The following is a 13510-nucleotide window of genomic DNA, read 5'->3' as shown; positions in this document are numbered from 1 at the left end:
AAATTTAGAAGTGTAAATATATAAAAAATATAGCAAATTAGAAAAGTTCTAAACAATAGTTGAAAGGTTTGGAAAGAGTCATAAGTTGGTGATCTTAACTTCGTTGTTAAAAAGTGAAATTGATCTTGAATTATTGCGTATACAACAAAATTAACATCACCAACTTATATCTCTCCCTAAACCCTACAACTTTTGTCCGGTTTCTTTCTTTTTATTTTATTTTCTATATATTTAAACTTCTACAATTAAGCGACTCATTCTGTGTTCAGTATATAGTAATATACTTGATAATATATAGCAGCTTCGTTTGTTGTTTGACCAGATGCCAACAACTTTACAATGACTCGAAAAGAACCGATCGGTGTTGTTGGACAAATTATCCCTTGGAATTATCCCTTCCTCATGGTTGCTTTCAAATGGGGCCCTGCATTAGCTGCCGGATGTACTATTGTCTTAAAACCGGCGGAGCAAACACCCTTGACCGCACTTTATGCGGCCGCTCTCGCTAAAGAGGCAGGAATACCGGCAGGTGTTGTAAATGTCATCCCAGGTTACGGTCCAACTGCTGGTGCAGCTATTTCCGAACACCCAGATATCCGCAAAGTCGCTTTTACCGGATCCACCGAGGTATTTGCACATATATGTTAAACGCTTAATTATGAAATCAATGGGTTAAAATAATTGTGATATGAATCTCTCCCAGGTCGGACACATCATAATGGCAGCCGCTGCTAAAAGTAATCTTAAGCGTGTCAGCCTCGAATTAGGTGGAAAGAGTCCGCTCATCATTTTCGACGATATTGATGGTACGTTGCTGTAAAAAAGCGAATTCACGCTTTTATTAAATCGTATACGATAATCAACGATTAATTGCATTTAACTTTAATTTATAAACATATTATTAATACTTTCAGTGAATGAAGCTGCGAAAATCGCGCACGGCGCGTTGTTTGAAAATCACGGGCAAATTTGTTGCGCCGGGTCACGTACATTCGTGCATTCAAAAATATACGACGAGTTTGTGAAGCAAGCCAAGCAATTGGCCCTCGATAGAAAAGTGGGAGACCCATTTGACCCTGAAATCGAACAAGGTCCACAGATCGATCAAGACATGTTTGACAAAGTAATGGGCTTAATCACTTCCGGCAAACAACAGGGCGCTGTTGTGGAAACTGGCGGAGAACGCAAGGGTACTGTTGGCTTTTTCGTAAAACCTACGGTCTTCTCGAACGTAACTGATGACATGAGAATTGCTAAAGAAGAAATTTTTGGACCGGTCCAATCGATTTTAAAGTTTGACACTATGGATGAAGTAATCGATCGTGCGAATCGCACTAATTACGGACTTGCTTCTGGTATAATCACTAAGGATATTAATAAAGCTTTGACATTCGCTCAAGCTGTGGAATCAGGTACCGTTTGGTAAGTTAGATAAATTTCGCGAGATATATGCATATAATCATATTGGTGTTATATATATATATTAATATTAACAATAATAATTTCTAGGGTGAATTGTTATAATGCTATTTCCCCTCAAGCACCATTTGGTGGATTTAAACAATCTGGCATAGGACGGGAATCGTAAGTAATAGTTTTTTTTTTTTAATTATATTAATCTGAGTAATCGAAGTAATATAATTGTGAGTCTGATACAAGAAGTAATCAACTTAAAATAATTGATACGCCTGAAATTTTATAATTCCTTAATAAAATATTATAAATGTTATAATTCATCAGTTAAATTTATAATTATATTGTAATGTATAGTTACGATGTTAATTCATAAGACAGAGATTTTAGTATAAATATTTCTTGTGCTTAACAAATCTTTCTTTTAACTGGCGTTTTAAATAATTAAAAAATTCTTTTAAGTTTAATTAATTTTAAGTTGAGTCAATTTACCAAGATATTATTGAACTCATTGTATCTTTCTTTTTCTAGCGGTAAAGAAGCTTTGGAGGAATATCTGGAGATCAAAACAATTAACATTAAAATTGCAAATTAATATTTGATTATAAACAAAAATTAATATTCGAATATATATAATGTCTCAAAATGACATATTACCCCAATTTTCACATTTTCATTACAACATAAAATATTGTATCGCAATACAATGGATACCAGGAATACTATGTGGTAAATGCTACATTTTTTGTAATTTATCAGCTATGTTATAATAAACTAACCGTTTACTCAGTAACCTTCATTTTGTTTCATTTTTATGTAATACGTGTATGAACTAAAGACTTTATACACTACGTTTGCCTAAAGTTAGCCTCACACGGTGCATGATTCATTCACACAGTCGTTTCTACTTATTTGCACGCTGATTGGTTCGTTGTCTGAACACTGCGTACTGGTTGGTGACGGCCTGGAACACTCAATACTGACGTCAGACGAGGCATAATGTGCCAGCATATTGCCAATCAGAAAACGCAATCAGAAGTAGATTTAGCAAGTAAGGTCGGCTCTAGTTAATTTATCTGGTTTAGTGCCAGAATAGTTTGTACTTCTTGTAGCTACATCGTCATGTATTTTCTGCGCTTAAAATAAAATGGTAGATACTTGTGAAGAGAAAAATAGAAACAAGTACGAAATACGCAGTAAAAACATATATTTATCTTGATTACGTTACTTGATTATATACGTTATTTTTGAATACCATGTAAAGGATAAAGAAGGACAGAGCTTGCAATACATCCAGATAAAATTTGGAGCAATGATAATGTGACAGAATTTTTTGGTTTTGCTAATATAAAACATTAAAATGTCTAATTTATCTTTGACGGTATATTGTTGTGTAAGATAAAATGCTTTTTTTTTCAGAAACGTCGTATCAACGGTACATCAAATTAAGAAAGTATTAGAATAAAAGGTTTGTAATGTATTAATAGAAAGCTTGAATGTTTTCAAGAGGCATTATTACTTCTTGCTTTGATTCTGAATTTGATTGACTTATTCTGGTTGCGTTTTGTAGAAAAGAAAGGGAACACTACATGGAAATGTAAACTACATGGAAATGTAAGCTACATGGAAATGTATACTACATGGAAATGTAAAACCTGACTAGAGTTCCTATACTGGCGCATGTTGCTGGAACTACCACTGCATTGCTTATTTATTTACTTTTTGATAATCTTCTACTCCTATCTTCATGATTTGATTGGATATTTAACAGAGTCATGTGTTTATACATTTAACTGAATTCCATGTTGTCCTTGTTGAAGCCTGTCTAACCGTGTATATTTTCTCTATTTGATTATTAAAACATTATTAAAGCCTCATTAAAATTACAACTGATCATTATTGAAACACCATTAAAATATTGTTTTATCAGTATTCTTTAAACATTCTGTTACCGTTACTAATAAAAAAAACAACTACCTTAAATATTGATTTTAATTAATCCCATCTTTGTATCATTTATTCTATCTTATATTTTGCAAGGTAAGTTAAAAATTAATGTTCCGATAATCCCATATTTCATTTTTTTCTTGTTTGAAAATGTTAGTTGTAACTCAGTCGTTTAAGTTTCCAAAAACGTTTAAATTACTTGAACCGTATAAAGCAGAATGTCATTTTTTACTTAATGCGAAAAATTATAGAATATTATTAATTTACATACAACTTGTAAAATATATATTTTTATTCAAATGACATTCTAAAGGTAGATAAAGATGAGGGACAATATTTACTGAGATACTGAGTTTTTAAATAATTACCGTCAGATGCTACATTGCATATGCAATATATTAATATCCTGATAAGGCTACGGCAGAAGGATAACGTGAACGCAATAGTAAGCCTTGTTCCTTGTCTATGTATAAAGTCTTCCGTTTCACTATTATTTCGTGTTCCAGAATGCTTCTTGTTTCGATCAGTTCTGCATGAGACTTCTCGGCGCGTTTTAACTCCTCCAACACAGCGGAGATACGTTCGCCGAGAGATTTTACTTCTTCGATAAGTCTAAGCAAAGAAAAAATGCCTTTTTTTGTCATTCGCGTTCGTTAACGTTTTGTTGAAAATCTATTACATAACTAGAGTTAATTTATGCTCAAGCAACGTACGTGAATTGAGGTATATCCCGGCAGTTTTCAACACTGCGCCGTAACAGTCTATTGTCCAGTCTGGTTTGTGCTAATTTCATGGCATTATTCAATCCTTTTGTCGAGCCCCGAAGTTCTTCGATCAGTTTCTCCGTGTTCGCCAGTTCCTGCAAGCACTGAAAACAGATATATTCCTTATAGAATTTCATCTCCTTGATCTTCTCTTGTGCATGCGATTGTATGAACAAATCTTACGCGAAGTAATTCAACCTCCAATTGCCGAAGAACGTCTTGCGTAAGTTTCACTTTTTCCTCGAGCGCAACGTCAACGCGAGTTGCTTGGTCGCGCAGACTTTTAATAGACTCAATGTATATTTTATTTAAATTTGATCTCAGATCAGCCGACTTTTTCCTGGCAGTCTCACTGGCGTTCAAACCTTCTTGCGTGAAGTGTTCGTGACTTGTAGGCGTTGATTGACTGATGCGAAGGAAAAAGGAAGGTAGGAAAAAATAGCAATAATATAAACACTTAGTGTGTAGATAAGGAGTCCGATCGGGAGAAATAACGTAGTAATATTATTCCGAAATAAAAATAATTATACCGGTCAGTCAATTTATTCTTATTATTAATTTTTATTTTACGTTACGAATGCTATTTTTTCGTGATATTTTCTCATCAGTCTGATGCGTGTGACGCGAAGTGATATAAATGACTTACACAGCCGGAAATCTCGTAGATCCGGCTCTCCACATTATCTGTGAAGAATCGTTCGATAAATTGACGCAAACGGATTCTATATTGTAAGTGTCTGTCTTATCGGACCAATCGTTTTCCAAACTCGCTTTGACCGTCTTCAGTTCGATCATCCGCAGCTTGATTTGCTCGAGAGTTCTGTTCAGTAAATCCCGTACTTCGGCGCAAAGCGTCACTTCCTGCAAAGCAAATTAGAAAGAGAGGGAGGAATAACGAGATTTGTCGTAAATAAGCGGCATTGATTTACCGCTTATTTAAGATGCATGAATATGCTGAATTTTAAATCAACCTGGACGAGTTGATCCTCGACAGCATCACGTACGAGATCCGATTCTAAGCGGGAACAGCGTAACTGCAGAAACTCGCCCGCGATAGATGTAGGTACGGTCAGTACGGATAGAGATTGCTGTACACGACGACGTTCAGCCTCCAACAGTCCTATTTCTTCGGTAGTGGCAACAATCGCATGCTCCAGTTCCGTCTTGTAACGGTGCACCAGGTTAGCGCGTGTTTTCAAACAATCTGTTGTCTCTAGTTGCGTTTGATCGGCGGCTTTGTAAGATTGTTCCACGCATCGCCTCGCACGGTCGGCCGTGATTCTAAGGGTCGTTTGAAGAAATTTAATCTCATCCTGTCGAAAACACATCGCATCCCTGTCGCATCACTCACTGAGCATCGGAGATTTTCTCGTCCGATTGTTGGAAAATATTCAAATTGTGCGCCTGCCACTGGCTCGGCCCAGAGAGGACTATGGAATATTGATTCTTAACAGGTCGAAGTCCTGTAATCCCACCTTTAAGTGAACAAGTTACTCTGCCCGGAGCCCATGGGTCAATTGATGGTATCGTTTGTTCGGCTTTTGGTGAACATTCATCCTCGGCTTGTGGAAAGGAAAGGGACGATGGTTTCCCAACGTCACCACCACCGTGTTCTAGGCATGGTTGTGCTTCCTATCTCAAAATTCATGCACGAAGACAAGTGAAGATTATACGTGTAATGAGTGCGATGAATAGTGCAATCTTTTTTACAAATATTTACGCAAACGTTATTTGGTTTACGGCTCTTGGGCTTTCATTTTTGAAATCGTCAAATGCGAGAAAACGCATACTAAAATTTCTCGCGTTATACGTCCAAGTAGAAAGATGTATTCACAAAATGACATGTGTGATTGTTTTAGTATATTTGTAAAATTATCCTGACACTTTTTTTATTCAAACAATCGATAAATAGTCGTAAAATTAACTGACAAAGTTATTAGGAAAGAGATTGAGAAGGATTCCATTCCATGTCAATTTATTGAATATTTGAATAAAAGAAAAATGTTCGCGGATAATTTTACGGATAATTTTAAAAGCTTGCTAAATCGATCATAAATGTCGCTTTAGACAGGAGAAAAGGGAGTAATAAGTGGGTAATGCCAGTCAACTCTATATTTTCGACTGTGGTCGATACGAATTGAATTCTGTAACTTCCGTAATTTCCGTCCTCTGTGGAGGACTGAAGGAAGCATGAGACAAAACACCGCTACCTGAAGGTCTACTCTTTTTCGAAGAACTACCTGAACTGGTGTACATGGGTGCATTAAGTTAAGAGTGAGACCGACTATGGGTCTGCTTTCTATTGCTATACTGGTTCCACTAACGTAAACCGGTTCTATTTTCATCTCTTTCTCACCAAATTTCAGGAAAAAGAGAAGAAGAGAACTAATGCTAGTATAGCCAGTACAGCAACAGAAAACAGATCCTATATTTGTTTTACTCTCAGTGCACCAGTGTACACCAGTTTAGAAAGTTTTTTGAATGAGAACAGATCTTTAATATTATTCACGGCTGAGTCATTGCGAAGGGTCGTTTTCTGATGTAAAGATCGTCATTGGAGAAACGTAGTAAGACGATACATTTGTCGATACATTTATTCATGCCCTAAATTCGACATTTCTCATCAGTTTTATGAGAGCTTCCACTTAAGTGACCGTCATTACCCCGTTTTATTCCGTACCTTTTTCTTTAAATGTATAACGCAAGAGTTCTCGGCCTAAATTTTTTTTGCTTCTGACGCCATTAAACAAGGACGGTGCAACGTGAGATCAGGAATTAATTATTAATTTATTCTTTGTCAAATATCTTATTGCTTATGAGACCAAGTATTTTTATAGATGATAGCAAGAAACCTAATATTTTCAGAGTCAAAGAAAATAACGAAATGTGCAGTTAAAAAAGAATTAGCGGTTTCACGTGTAATAATTGAAGATGACACGAGGAGCTCACCTCGATTTTTTGTTGCGAAATGTATCGTGAGACTGCCGGATAATCATGTTGGCTCGAAGTACCAGACATCTCTTGGTGCAAATAACCACAGGAAGGAGATAAGAACAGATACGTTGCGAAAGAAATGTTGCGTATTAGCGTTCCACAATTTGGATTGTCAAAATATGTTAATCATTCACATTAAACATGTTAAATATTTCGCATGTCTAAAAAACACGGTTCAGCTGCGTATTTGCACTTAATGTAATGTGTAGGTTCCTTAAATTTAAATTCTTCCGTCCGAACGTATGTGCTTAGGAAACCTGTTTTATCGATTTAATATACGCGGCATGGGAACGAATCGCCACTCTCTCCCGAAGGACGGAATCATGCCACCGAATTAACCAATTCCATTTTTTTCGCCAGGAAATGATGTTACTTTCAATAAAAGAGTTACGCAAACGACTAACTTCGCATGAGTTATGTGTTTCGCAAAATATCATACTTGCAAATAAGCTTTATACGTTTATTATAGATCTTTTATTATACATCACGATAAAAATTACCGTATGTAATAGAAGAAAATCTCTACTTCCTTAGAAAAATAGTAGATACAATTTACAAAAATAATGTTGTCCTTTGCGTCAATATCAGCAGGATAACGTATAATTTTGCTACACCGGCGTCTTAGGACATCTTAATGTTATTTAGGTTATTTCTGCATAGAAATTACTATGCAGAAATGTTATTATTATTAAATTATTATTATCTCTATCACGTCCTCTGCCGAATCATTTTTACGTTACTTTCAATTCACGTTACGTGTACCGAGAATGGTATACGTTCTGGCGCTTAATAAGTGTTAATATGCTACAGTGCTAAGGCGCTTAATATGTTACAGTTATTTAGTTTATGGTTTTTTTACGGATTGGAAGATTATTTATTTCAAAAGTGAATATATTCCAAATATAAAATGTACAGTAGGAAAAGAAACAAATAAGTTTATTTCAAAACTAAAAAAATTGTGGAATAACAAACAAGATATTGTAGAATAAAACTGTACTATCTTCCCTCTCTTGCAAAATAGCTGCGTAACGACATAGATATCGTGCTAAACACATACCCGATATCGTGATAAACACATACAAAATAAACTGGCGTATAAACTAAACAGAAGAAGTGTTGTAAAAGACTCATGAAAGTCGACACGATACGGCATTTGTATAATTTTCTGGTGTGCAAGCAAAACAAAACTATTTAGAATTAATACTATTTATATTATATTTATATTAATTTATATTAATATTATTACTATTATATTATATTAATAATATAACTATTTATATTAATTATAGAATTAGCTGCTAGATAGAGTAAAAGTTTTGAATATCTGTATATAAAATGTTACTACGTCATTGTTTATTAAGCAAATTTCAACGATAACACTTCTTGTTGAGATATCAGTTAATCTCTTACATGCCGCAGGAAAGGATACGCAGAACGATAACGGTTTCTATCACGAGCCAAATATAAATCACCACGATACTAGCGACGGTGTATAGTCGAATAAACTCACCAAAATCGAACTACTTACTCGTTGACCGTTGCCGAGGAAGGATATACCGGAGTTAAGATGGCAAAACAAGTACAAGTTAAATATACACAAGTAAGTCAAAAGATATCTAGCATTTCGTTGAGTTTTCAAATATTTTTCTCGTTTAAATCCACAATAGCGCGTCGTCTTTTAATCGAATATGTGAAATATTTCTCCATAGCTTTTTATCAACAATGAATTTGTGGATTCTGTGAGCGGCCGTAAATTTTCTACAATAAACCCTGCCAATGGCGAAGTCATCGCCGAAATTTCAGAAGGAGATAAGGTAAAATTGTTTATATTACAGTGACAACGCTATATTGCGTATGAACGCAAGAATAAAACATTAATTCATTTGCAGCAAATGTCGAATAACCGACCAGATGCAGCGTAGAAGTTATCTTATCTAAATTTTTGATTACGTGCACTAGATTAAGATGCAAATATTTGTCTAATAGTGTATTTCTGCATATAGAGTTAGCTCTTTATACTTAATTACGCGTATCGTTAAATAATAAGAGAAAATTAACTTAAACACAGAATAAGTTAAATTATAGTCATTTGTGAAAGAATAAATTTCTTTTCAGGCTGACGTAGACAAGGCGGTAGAAGCCGCCAAACGGGCATTTGACAGAAAGTCAGAATGGCGTAAGATGAGTCCATATGCTCGTGGACAACTTATTCACAAGGTAGAGTTTGACTGTAATAAATTGGGTTATTGATAACGTAATGATAACCAACTATAGGTGCTAAAAAACAAATAAATAAAATAGTTCGCAGATCTTATCGAACGTGACTTGGATTATATCGCGACTCTCGAGACTCTCGATAATGGAAAGACCTATAAGAATGCCGTCGATGATATATATGCAAGTGTCGCCTTTTTACGTTATTATGCAGGATGGTGTGATAAAATAGTCGGAACTACTATACCGTCAGGTAACCATCTATTTAAAATTATCATCAATTATTATTATTAGTATATCCACGTATATACTAATGTATAGATAATTTATAGATTATTTATAGATATCCTTTATGAGATATCGAGATAGCATGTCTATTATGATGGTTAGATTATTTTTTTTTATATATATACATATTTTTTGCACATATATTTATACATTTGCGGAGTCATTCAATAATTACGTTACACCACACTACTAATTTCCGTGACGGCTGTGGTGACAGGAGAGAAGAGGAATAGAAGCCAGGATATTAAACACTCTGTACATAGCGTGAACGTTCGTGTTTGTGCTAAATTTAAAGAAATCGAGTAACATAACAACTTCTGTCCGGAACATTTCATTCGATTTTGTTTTATTTTTTATATATTTAGGCTTCTAAAATTAAACGGCTCTGTATATTAATACATGGGTATACATCTGTATATTAATATATATGACAATATATAGAAGATTCGTTTACTGTTTGACCAGATGCCGACAACTTTACAATGACTCGAAAAGAACCGATCGGTGTTGTTGGACAAATTATCCCTTGGAATTATCCCTTCATGATGCTTTCTTGGAAATGGGGCCCTGCATTAGCTACTGGATGTACTATTATCTTAAAACCGGCAGAACAAACACCATTGACTGCACTTTATGCGGCTGCTCTTGCTAAGGAGGCAGGAATACCGGCAGGTGTTGTAAATGTCATCCCAGGTTACGGTCCAACTGCTGGTGCAGCTATTTCCGAACACCCGGATATCCGCAAAGTCGCTTTTACCGGATCCACCGAGGTATTTGCACATATATGTTAAACGCTTAATTATGAAATCAATGGGTCGAAATAATTGTGATATGAATCTCTCCCAGGTCGGACAGATCGTAATGGCAGCCGCTGCTAAAAGTAATCTTAAGCGTGTCAGCCTCGAATTAGGTGGCAAGAGTCCGCTCATCATTTTTGACGATGTTGATGGTACGTTGATGTAAAAAAGAGCTAACTCGCGATTTAACTAAATCATATACGTTAATCAACGATTAATTGTGTTATATTTTAATTGATAATCATATTATTAATACTTTCAGTGGAAGAAGCTGCGAAAATCGCGCACGAAGCGTTGTTTAGCAACCACGGGCAAAATTGTTGCGCAGGGTCGCGTACATTCGTGCATTCAAAGATATACGACGAGTTTGTGAAACATGCCAAGCAATTGGCACTCGATAGAAAAGTAGGAGACCCATTCGATTCTAAAATAGAACAAGGCCCACAGGTCGATCAAGATATGTTTGACAAAGTAATGGGCTTAATCACTTCCGGCAAACAACAGGGCGCTGTTGTGGAAACTGGCGGAGAACGCAAGGGTACTGTTGGCTTTTTCGTAAAACCTACGGTCTTCTCGAACGTAACTGATGACATGAGAATTGCTAAAGAAGAAATTTTTGGACCGGTCCAATCGATTTTAAAGTTTGACACTATGGATGAAGTAATCGATCGTGCGAATCGCACTAATTACGGACTTGCTTCTGGTATAATCACTAAGGATATTAATAAAGCTTTGACATTCGCTCAAGCTGTGGAAGCAGGTAGTGTTTGGTAAGTTCGACAAATTTAGCGATATATATATATAATATTAATCTTATATATACTAATAATAATAATTTCCAGGGTGAATTGTTACGATGTTATTTCACCTCAATCACCATTTGGTGGATTTAAACAATCTGGCATGGGACGGGAATTGTAAGTGAGATTTTTTTGAAAAAAAAAAAATTAGACTAATTTGAGCAATCGAAGTAATATAATTGTGTGTCTGATACAAAAAGTAGTCAATTTAAAATAATTGAAATGTTTGAAGTCTTATAATTCTATCAGCTAAATTTATAATTATGTTGTCAAGTATGATAGTTACAGTGTTAATTTATTATGCAGAGGTTTTGGTATAAATAATTTTATACTTAAATTTCTTTTAACCGATATTTTGAACGATTAAAAATATTTTTACATAATTTATCATGACATATTTTAACTCATTGTATCTTTTTCTTTTCTAGGGGTGAAGAAGGTTTAAAGGAATATCTCGAGATTAAAACAATTAACATTAAGATTGCAAATTGATTTTCGTTTGATAAACGGAAATTAATATTCGAATATATATGATGCCTCCAAATGGCATGTTACCCACAATTCTCACATTTTTATTACTTACTAATAACTTTGTAACAAACTCCTGTAACAGAATGTTAATTTGTAAACATTAAATAACTATAAAAGACTACATAAACCTGCATTCCACTTTAATTAATCAAACTTTACAAGTTTGTCTTGGAACACATAATTGTAATATTTTCTCTCTTTCTCTCACTCTCTCTCTCTACATATATATATATACACACCGTTTTGTAATCTTTTTATACTATTCAATTTGCGTCTCCTCATAATCGTCTGGTGGTATACCTAATTCCTCATCTGTCCATTTAACAGGATTTGGATATGGTACTATTTCCTAAACGAAAGAATATATAATTTTTGCATCCTATTCTATTTATATAAACGCTATATCAAGCTGATAAAATGAGTATATTTTAAATGATCAAATACTTACCAAAAAGTGGTCATAATCGTGCCAAAAATGCCATAATATCCACCACCACAAGAGACCTCCGAAAGCTTCCGCCACATACAACCAATTCTTTTCTACCGGTGGGCTTGCACGATATACCCAATCATCCCTAGTAATACAAAGGTATATTAATAAATTATTAAAAATAATGTAAAGGTAATTAACCTTCCGTTACGTTCCTCTCCTAACGAATCAAGAATCAGAAGAAATATCTTTACCTATATCTACACTTTTATATGAATCGTGTGAAAACTGTAAACAGCATAGCTTGTTATAAATAATTATATGCAATATAGAATCTGACGACTGCCCTTAAGCGAATACATATCAGTTTTACGCCTATTTTTACTTAACACAGTTTGACTAACCGAAAACAACATTCAAACATAACCTGATATAACGTAGAATTACATAACAATTTCGCTTACCCGCTATTAAATCTAACAGATTGCAGGTTCGTCGCAGCAACTTTATTTTGACTGGTTTTATAGGTGACTTTTAATAAATTCAACCCTCGTGAAAGTATCATTGTTGGAATTATTATTCACAAGTGATCGTCATCGACCTGTAACTTGTGGAGTGTCACTGCAGTCTGAATCCTCCTTCGCTTTCTCGTTATATATCGCTGCAGAAAGTTTGGGGCCTTATTCACATTGGCACTTTCTCGTTCATTTGGTTGGTCGTGATGCGTACTCGGTTTAAGACAGAGGAATATCGAATGGTCTATTGGAATTGGGGTTGGTAGGGTAATTAAGGTGGTAATTTTATATTGACAGTTGCTTGTTGAAAATAATCCGAGTCCGACATGATTGCTTCAGTTCAGTATGGATGCGTTCAGGAATTGTGATCGTCATTCTGTCGCCAAAGTGTCATTTCTATTCTTGTTTCACATCCAATGAGCGATAAAGATAGAATGATGTTTCAGCTCTGTTGGCGCATTTCCCGAACGCATCCTTAATGTGGTGAAGCGAGTTGTTGAACATGGCTGAATGCGCGAGAAATCGACTGTAATAACATAATAAATACGCAACTATAAATAGACGATGTATTCAAGTCAACGACATTTAGCACGTGTATTTATATTGAATTACGTGCAATCAAGGCTAAGGTCCATTTCACACTGCAAACGCCTCGAAGTTCCGTATGGGCCAATCATATTCCTCCTTTAAGCTCTCCGAAGCGTTTGCAGCGCATCCTAGTAACGTACTAGGAATATTGCGTTCCGAGTGCATTTTTAGTAATTTATTTGCGATATTATAATTTACTCCTTAAACATCATTTACTCATTAAACATCG

The 13510-nt window shown here is 35.0% G+C and overlaps 4 protein-coding genes across 9 annotated transcripts; 2 read left to right on the top strand and 2 right to left on the bottom strand.

The window, feature by feature from the left end:
* Positions 1 to 300: 300 nt before the first annotated feature.
* On the top strand, positions 301 to 2141 carry LOC106750500 (retinal dehydrogenase 1-like). Its single transcript, XM_014630900.1, has 5 exons — positions 301 to 627; positions 704 to 806; positions 915 to 1422; positions 1510 to 1584; positions 1945 to 2141. The coding sequence occupies exons 1-5, from the start codon at positions 340 to 342 to the stop codon at positions 2006 to 2008; spliced, it is 1038 nt and encodes a 345-aa protein (XP_014486386.1). The 5' UTR covers positions 301 to 339; the 3' UTR covers positions 2009 to 2141.
* Positions 2142 to 2532: 391 nt separating this feature from the next.
* LOC106750499 (retinal dehydrogenase 1-like) lies at positions 2533 to 11808 on the top strand. 5 transcript variants are annotated; one of them, XM_014630894.1, is made up of 14 exons: positions 2533 to 2595; positions 2833 to 2881; positions 2984 to 3027; positions 4254 to 4347; positions 4449 to 4552; positions 8538 to 8718; positions 8828 to 8932; positions 9234 to 9335; positions 9420 to 9585; positions 10086 to 10390; positions 10467 to 10569; positions 10680 to 11187; positions 11260 to 11334; positions 11646 to 11808. In XM_014630894.1, the coding sequence occupies exons 6-14, from the start codon at positions 8686 to 8688 to the stop codon at positions 11707 to 11709; spliced, it is 1461 nt and encodes a 486-aa protein (XP_014486380.1). In that variant the 5' UTR covers positions 2533 to 2595; positions 2833 to 2881; positions 2984 to 3027; positions 4254 to 4347; positions 4449 to 4552; positions 8538 to 8685; the 3' UTR covers positions 11710 to 11808. The 5 variants fall into 5 exon arrangements, with proteins under 5 accessions (XP_014486380.1, XP_014486382.1, XP_014486383.1 ...); XM_014630896.1 differs by lacking the exon at positions 4254 to 4347; XM_014630897.1 differs by lacking the exons at positions 2984 to 3027; positions 4254 to 4347.
* Positions 3035 to 6469, bottom strand: LOC106750485 (tektin-4). Its single transcript, XM_014630860.1, has 7 exons — positions 6365 to 6469; positions 5476 to 5756; positions 5096 to 5405; positions 4771 to 4985; positions 4308 to 4530; positions 4074 to 4228; positions 3035 to 3972 (listed from the first exon to the last, which is right to left on the bottom strand). The coding sequence occupies exons 1-7, from the start codon at positions 6467 to 6469 to the stop codon at positions 3759 to 3761; spliced, it is 1503 nt and encodes a 500-aa protein (XP_014486346.1). The 3' UTR covers positions 3035 to 3758.
* On the bottom strand, positions 11735 to 13027 carry LOC106750501 (NADH dehydrogenase [ubiquinone] 1 beta subcomplex subunit 2, mitochondrial-like). Of its 2 annotated transcripts, XM_014630902.1 has the most exons (4): positions 12643 to 13027; positions 12197 to 12323; positions 11988 to 12097; positions 11735 to 11821 (listed from the first exon to the last, which is right to left on the bottom strand). In XM_014630902.1, the coding sequence occupies exons 1-3, from the start codon at positions 12741 to 12743 to the stop codon at positions 12008 to 12010; spliced, it is 318 nt and encodes a 105-aa protein (XP_014486388.1). In that variant the 5' UTR covers positions 12744 to 13027; the 3' UTR covers positions 11735 to 11821; positions 11988 to 12007. The 2 variants fall into 2 exon arrangements, with proteins under 2 accessions (XP_014486388.1, XP_014486387.1); XM_014630901.1 differs by lacking the exon at positions 11735 to 11821 and having other exon boundaries at positions 11872 to 12097; positions 12643 to 13026.
* Between the last annotated feature and the right edge of the window lie 483 nt (positions 13028 to 13510).

This window comes from Dinoponera quadriceps, unplaced genomic scaffold, assembly GCF_001313825.1.
Source record: "Dinoponera quadriceps isolate SergipeBrazil2010 unplaced genomic scaffold, ASM131382v1 scaffold5809, whole genome shotgun sequence".
Classification (NCBI taxonomy): Eukaryota; Metazoa; Arthropoda; class Insecta; order Hymenoptera; family Formicidae; genus Dinoponera; species Dinoponera quadriceps.
The sequence above is the reverse complement of the archived record's forward strand: the minus strand, read 5'-3'. Positions and strand labels throughout refer to the sequence as shown.